This window comes from Prenolepis imparis, unplaced genomic scaffold, assembly GCF_030444845.1.
Source record: "Prenolepis imparis isolate NDT839.2.m4 unplaced genomic scaffold, iyPreImpa1.0 SCAF_223, whole genome shotgun sequence".
NCBI lineage: Eukaryota > Metazoa > Arthropoda > Insecta > Hymenoptera > Formicidae > Prenolepis > Prenolepis imparis.
Genome location: NW_028141381.1, coordinates 33,591 through 41,206, shown reverse-complemented (window position 1 = coordinate 41,206; position 7,616 = coordinate 33,591). Strand labels below are relative to the sequence as shown.

Genomic DNA, 7,616 nt, shown 5'->3' with positions numbered 1-7,616 from the left:
GCTCCAGTTTGTTGATCCCTCCCAAATAATAAGATTGGTCCAACTCTGCAAAATAGGCATTCGTTTCCGCAATCACCTCCTCGTTTGAATAAAATCTCTTTCCCCCCAGCCATTTCTTCATATTGGGGAACAAGTAGTAGTCCGAGGGAGCCAAATCTGGAGAATAGGGGGGATGCGGAACGAGTTGGAACCTTAATTCCATCATTTTGCGGCTACAACTACAGATGAGTGAGCTGGTGCGTTGTCGTGATGGAAAAGGACTTTTTTGTGGGCCAATCGTGGACGTTTTTCTTGCAGCTCGGTTTTCAAACGGTCCAATAACGATGAATAATATGCACCTGTAATAATTTTGCCCTTTTTCAAATAGTCGATGAGGATTATTCCTTGCGAATCCCAAAAGACAGTCGCCATAACTTTCCCGGCCGAAAGAACGGTCTTCGCCTTCTTTGGTGCAGACTCCCCACTGGCAACCCATTGTTTGGACTGTTCCTTGGTCTCAGGCGTGTAGTGGTGTATCCATGTTTCTTCCACAGTGACGAAACGACGCTTAAAGTCCTGTGGATTCCGCTGAAACAGCTGCAAACCGTCCTTGGAACACCTTACACGATTTCGTTTTTGGTCAACTGTGAGCAATCGCGGCACCCATCTTGCGGATAGCTTTTTCATGCCCAAATGTGTATGCAAAATATTATGTACCCGTTCACTCGAGATGCCCACAGCACTAGCAATCTCGCGCACCTTCACTCTTCTATCATCCATCATCATATCATGGATTTTATCAATGATTTCTGGAGTAGTGACCTCAATAGGGCGTCCAGAACGTTCAGCGTCACTTGTGCTCATATGGCCACTCCGAAAATTTTGAAACCACTTATAAACTGTTCTAATCGAAGGTGCAGATTCACCATAATGTTTATTAAGCTTCTCCTTAGTCTTCTGAGGCGATTTGCCTTTCATAAAGTAATGTTTTATCAACACACGAAATTCTCTTTCATCCATTTTTTGGAAATCACTCGATTTTCTCGATTCAAACGAACGCCAAACACAGAGAAATAGACCGATCTGGCTGAAACTTGGTGTGTGTTCTTCCAAGAGATGCTACTAACTAAAAATAACCCCGATACGCACCAGTGGTGCCATCTCTCTGACTTTGCACGGACTTTTCAAACCACCCTCGTAAATGAGCTTTCAAGCGCCTATGCAGAAATATCGTGACAAACGGAGCTCTTCGACGCTCTTCGGAACGCTTGTTTTTTAACAAATTAATTGTTTTCTATTGTTAATGATCTCAAAATATGTGACCATGCTTGTAATTTTTGGCACTAAACGCAAAAATAGCCGTAATAAATTTTTGAATGGATTTAAATGCTGGATTTTTATACGCATAAGCAATAATATCGTGGAAAATAAAAATTTTCCGGGCTTTGTTTATTAACAAATTAATTTTTTTCTATCATAAATAAACCCAAGGTATGCGACCATACTCGTATTTTTTGGCACCAAACACATGGACGACTGTGATAAATTTTTAAACGAGTATTCAGAAGCCTATGCAGAAATATCATGATAAAAGAAATTATTCCGGACCTTGTTTCTGGATAAATTATTTTTTTTCTATCGAAAGTGTTAGCGCCTATTTTTGTACGATCCTTCGATTAGTCGCGCTACTTGATAGAGGTCGCTTACGGACCTAGTCTTATCTCTACTTTTCTCTTACTATGTTACGTGTTGTACTCGGCTCACGCCTATCAGTGTGTTTCTTACGATTCTAATAAATGTTCTAGCCTATATATGTTATATATGTTATATAGCATATATGTATATTATATACACGATGGACCATTTTAATCAATACACGCAAATATCTCGTAAAGTAAGCAAGATAGAAAAAAATGTTTTATACAAAAGTTGTAGGGTTCAGAGGGGGACACCTGATGGTGACCTTGACCCTGACCTTGAAGTCAAATTTAGAGGTCATTTTAAGGTCAACTTGATTTTCTTAAATGGAACCACCAATTTTTCATATCACATTCTTGTAGCTGGCATCAAGACCTTTTCGAAACACTATAATTAAATTTTTTTTATAAAGTTTTTTTGAGTTATGAGACTTAAAATATTGTATGCTGCGCGTAACACGGCAAATTTTTTATTCTATCTCTTACTTTTAGCGCTACTCAAGAACAACGGCGTGGACGTAGTAGTTTTTTATTCTCTTTGGGGTGCTTGATTAGCGTGAGTGCCTTTTACAAAATATTTAGTATAAAACGTTTAGTGCCTTGCCTCTTACAAAACGAGCTGCTTAATTGACTTACAAACCTTTCTATCGAAGGAATCGTTCAAAATTATCTCCATTGACTCGAATACATAACGCCAACCTATCTTGGAAATGTCTGACCATTTTGAGTAAGACAGCGCGAGGTATACTCCTGCAAGCTACTCGTATTCTTTCCATCATATCTTCTCTGGTTGTAGGCGCATGCTCATAGACAACATTTTTGATATACCCCCATAAAAAGAAGTCGAGTGAAGTCATATCAGGAGATCGTGGGGGCCATGCGACGGGTCCACGTCGTCCAATCCACCTATCATTGTATTCCCGGTCTAGATAATTTCTCACTATTTCCGCATAATGAGGTGGCGCCCCGTCCAGTTGTATCCACATTCTCTGTCGTGTATGCAAATCAACGTCTTGAAGTAATTGTGGTAAATGATTCCTGAGAAATTCCAGAAAATTTTCTCCATTGATATTTCCATCGAAGAAATAAGGATCAATCAAGTAACCATTTATAATCCCACACCAAACATTTATTTACACTCCTATCCACCGATGCTGATTATCTACTTGTCTATGCCAAATAGAGTTAACATTCGACCAATAGTGACAATTATGTCTATTCAATTCATTATTATTTTTGAACGTCGATTCATCAGAGAACATAACATAATAGAAGAAATTCGGATCAGCTCTGATCATCTGTTGTCCCCAATGACAAAATTGTACACGTAACAGCATATCTTGTTGACTAAGAGTATGTGTTAACGTAATATGATAAGGATGGTACTTCACTTTCTTCAAAATTCTTAAAATCGTTGTTCTCGGTATACCAATTTCTCTAGCCATAACCCGACTCGCATGAGGATTAAGATGAAGAGTTGCCAAGATAACGAGCATACGCACATCGTCTTCATTATTGTACACACGATGTTCTCTATTGCGCCTCAAATGGCCTTGGCGAGCTCTTCGTTCAAGGTTCCAGATTACGGAATGATTTGGGTGTTCTCTTTCGGGATAACGATTCCGGTAAACTTGCGAAGCTTCACGATAATTTCGTTGACATTCTCCGAGAACAAGGAGAATATCAACAATCTCCGAAGGAATATGTATAATCAGCCATGAGTGTTGTCAGTGGACGTAAATTCTTAAGCAATAAAGTTTGATACTGCTCAACAATTGTGGATCGATTATCGTTTTTCGCAGTGGGAGACTCTAGGATATAGGAGATCGCTGAGGATATAAATGAGCTCAGTTGGAGTTAAACATGACTTTTAATATTTACAATTAATTACATTTGTAATTGTGTCAGTGATAGTATTGTATTAAAAAATCCTTCGTCGGCCTCCTCTCTTCTTGGTTTGTGTAAATTTATCCACACCGCTCTTTCGACGAAACTCCGCAGGCGGCCTTCCTATTATACTCCGCTGGCCGTATTCCACCCACGAGTTACCATTCCGGCCTTGCGCCGCCTAGCGGTGCCGTACTGTGAGTCGAGGCTGAGTCGTGCGCCATATTGGATATTGAACTATTTATTAAATGTTTAATTTTTCTCGCTGTTTCACTTTAACTATTTTTGCCAAGAACTTTTCTTACCGGACACTCACTTTCACCGTCTAAATGGTTTTTGTAGGATTAAATAATTGTTAATCGCCACAACAATGAAAAGGATTCTCGTAATAAATTTATCCCCAAGTAGTAACATATTATTTCAAGAACAGACGATTGATGACTCGAAATAAGTCGGTATCCAATTGTTACAAAATTTCAGAGTCATGTACCCTGAGTATCTTGTTTATTCCGAACACGGGAAACTCCGATTACAGAGTACTCCGAATTTACACACGATGTTTTCTTCGGCACCTCAAATAGCTTTGACGAACATTTGAAAATAGTGGACAACTAAACAGACACAATGGTCATTATTGGGCAGATGTTAACCCTCGTTGGTACAGACAAATCGACAATCAACATCGTTGGAGTATTAACGTGTGGTGCGATATTATCGGCTACTTGATTGGTCCATACATTTTTGATAGTAATGTAAACAGAACTTTTTAGCCTTTTTAAGGAATGAACTACCAGGATTACTTGAAGATGTTGATTTGTACACAAGACTCGGAAAGTGGATTCAATTAGATGGGGCCCCACCACATTATGCGAGAATTGTAAGAAATTATCTAAATAGACGCTACAATGGCATGTGGATCGGACGAGGTGGACCAATAGCATGGCCAGCGCGATCTCCTGACTTGACATCACCCGACTTTTATTTATGGGGTTATTTAAAAAATGTCGTGTACGAGCGGGAACCCACAATTCGAGATGATATGATTCAGAGAATCAAAATTGCTTGTACAAACATACCACGGGCCGTATTACTAAAAACTGTTAACCATTTTGAGCGAAGAATCGCGTTATGTATTTAAGAAAATGGTAACGTTTTTGAACATTTTTTGTAATATGTTTTAAAAAATCGTGAGAGGCAAAGGGACTCACGTAAATCAAGCACCCCGAATTGTGAGAGGCAAGGGGACTCACGTAAATCAAGCACCCTAAAAGGATGGAAGCCCCGCCACGTCCACGTCGTTCATCCTGGGTAATGCTAAGCGTGACAAAATGCGTGTCAATCGGTCTGGAGCTAGTTGACCATCAAATTCAATCAGTTCAGATAATGGATAGGAACAACACACACGCACACACAAATGGAGGACGGTTTGGAATTACAAAATACGCACACTGTATGTGCGTGGAAGTTTTTCACTTAAACTTTGAAACGCTGTATCTCAGTGAAAAATGATGAATTCGTCTCATTGCCAGCTATAACTTTTCTTTTGAAGAAAAAAGCGACTTCCACTTTAAAAAATGGTCGCCATGATAAAATCTCTAAAGTGGCGCCATCTACTATTAAATTAATAATGTCATTATTTTTGCCCCTCAAAGCCATAAAACTTTTGTTTAAAACATTTTTTGAAAAAACTTCTCCTTTTCGAGATATTAGCGTATATTGATTAAAATGGTCCACCCGTACGATAGAGTCAAAATCATTTTCGTCTCATCCTTCCACAGCCCAACAGGTTATGGGCCCAGACACGAAGTGAGAATTAAGAGAAAATTAAGAAAGACGCACGGAAAGTATTTTCAAGGTTAGAATCGAGACATCCCGGAAGATCATCGAGTCGCAAGCGGAAATGGCATCTTCAAACTCGGTCAGAATTGAGTTATTAAATAAAAAAAACTATGACACGTGGAAAATCCAAATGCAAGCGCTGCTGACGAAAAATGAAGCATGGGCATACGTGGGCGGGCAAAAGCCGAAACCTGAAGTTACTCAACAAAACGAAGAGGAAGTAAATAAATGGATACTCGAAGACGAAAAGGCCAAAGCTGACATCGTACTTTCAATCAAACCGTCTCAGCTAAAACAAATCAAGGAATGTCGAACGTCACGTGAGTTATGGATAAAATTACAATATATCTACCAATCGTCAGGATCAGCTAGAAAAGCCGCGCTAATCAAGCAGCTAACCTATCATCACATGCAAGAAAACGAGAACGTGCTCCCGCCAGTTCGATAATAGTGCCTATGATACGTGTATTATCGAACTTTGAGCCTTTTTAGAACAAAAACGGCTCATAGGATTGACTTGTGACAATGGTAACTTTTGATCAGCATCACTTGAAGTACAAAATGGCAAAGTTTCAGCCAATTTTACCGAAAGCCATTTTCCATAAGGTTTGTGCGGGGTCCTTTGGCTTCAAAAAATGGGACATTTGAACTACCGTGACTTAATGAAATGTCATCGAAATAACGTCGTACAAAGTATGAAGTTAGAAAAATACCACGAAGAAATTGTCTGCGAGATATGTGCACGAGGCAAAAGAAATTAAAAAGAAGTTCAGATATTCTTGAAATTATTCATTCCGACGTTTGGGGAACCGATGAGTACGGAATCGATAGGAAAATCGAAATATTTCGTTACTTTTATAGACGACGCTTCTAGATGGTGTGAAATTCGATTTATGAAACAAAAAGGCGAAGTTCTTCAAGCTTTTAAGAAGTACAAAGCTTTCGTGGAGAAACAGACTGGCAAGAAAATAAAAATTTTGCAATCTGACAATGGTAAGGAATTCCGAAATAAAAAATTCGATTCGTTCTTGAAAGAAAATGGAATTGGATGAAGACTAACAATAACTCACACGCCGGAGCAAAACGGGATTGCCGAAAGAAAGAATTGAACAATTTTAGATACGGCACGATGTCTGATGATGCAATCTTCCTTGCCACCATACCTTTGGGCCGAGGTAAATACTACTAATTACATTCTTAACCGATGTCCGACTAGTTGTCACAACGGAAGGACTAATTTTGAAATATGGAACAATAAACCACGTGAAAATGGGCCCCGGCGAAAATAGCTGAATTTGAAATATGTTGTACCTTTTGGGTCACTGAACAAATGTTTCCTCAGGCAAAATGTCAAAAAATGGACAGTTTCATCGTTTCAACCCTTCAAAAGCCTGAGGTCAGACCAGCAAAGATATCACCACAGTATATACAGTAGCGCAACTCTCTCAATTTCTTGATACATAAAATGGAGTACGCATGCGCGAAATCAGCGAGTATATTCAGTACCGCCATCTGAACTTTTCTCTCACTCTTTCTTTTGGTTTTCTCTCTCTGATTCATACTGAGGGATCGAGTAGCTGAGGTATGGTTAGGTGAGAGATTTGAAAGAGAAAAAATAATAATAAATAATTTGCTATATAAGTACATATGTATAATTTATTGTACATTATAGTACATTATAATTTCTTAAGATAAAATAAAACATAAATTATAATTACGCACTTTATAATTTTCCTATAAAATATTTGTTATAAAATATATATATAATATAGAATTATTTATTAATAAATATATTTAATAAATATCTTGGTTTTTTTATTCATTTATTTGCTTTAATATATGGATTTTAATTAAACGCATATATTATCATATGTTATAAAAATTTTTTAAATATTTCTTTTAATTTTAAGCTTTTAATTGTGTTAAATATATATGTGTGCACATCAATATGTAAATATATGAATATTTGATGTGATTCTTTTGTTATCTGTTATGTCAAGTATAAATTATTATTTATTTTAATATTTAAATTATGTTATATAATATTTTATATTTTTTTATGTATTTATTTGTCTTATACATATTAGACATTATATTATTAACAATGTGTGATCTCTTATATACATAATTTTTATTAAAATTAATTTATTTTACATGTAGTAATGTGCTAAAAAGAGAGCGAAAATAAAGAGAAAATGAGATAAAAGTTTAGAT

At 37.3% G+C, this 7,616-nt stretch overlaps 1 protein-coding gene and 2 pseudogenes across 1 annotated transcript; 1 reads left to right on the top strand and 2 right to left on the bottom strand.

Moving 5' to 3' along the window:
- Positions 1–201: 201 nt before the first annotated feature.
- Positions 202–999, bottom strand: LOC145948069 (histone-lysine N-methyltransferase SETMAR-like). Its single transcript, XM_083057829.1, has one exon. The coding sequence runs from the start codon at positions 997–999 to the stop codon at positions 202–204; it is 798 nt and encodes a 265-aa protein (XP_082913955.1).
- A 1,321-nt stretch (positions 1,000–2,320) lies between these two features.
- LOC145948068 (uncharacterized) lies at positions 2,321–3,013 on the bottom strand (annotated as a pseudogene).
- Positions 3,014–4,156: 1,143 nt separating this feature from the next.
- Positions 4,157–4,734, top strand: LOC145948067 (uncharacterized; annotated as a pseudogene).
- Positions 4,735–7,616: the final 2,882 nt, after the last annotated feature.

What these genes read in the sequence shown, in the direction of transcription:
- LOC145948069 (XM_083057829.1), bottom strand. Translation starts at nt 999, where the DNA reads ATGGATGAAAGAGAATTTCGTGTGTTGATAAAACATTACTTTATGAAA.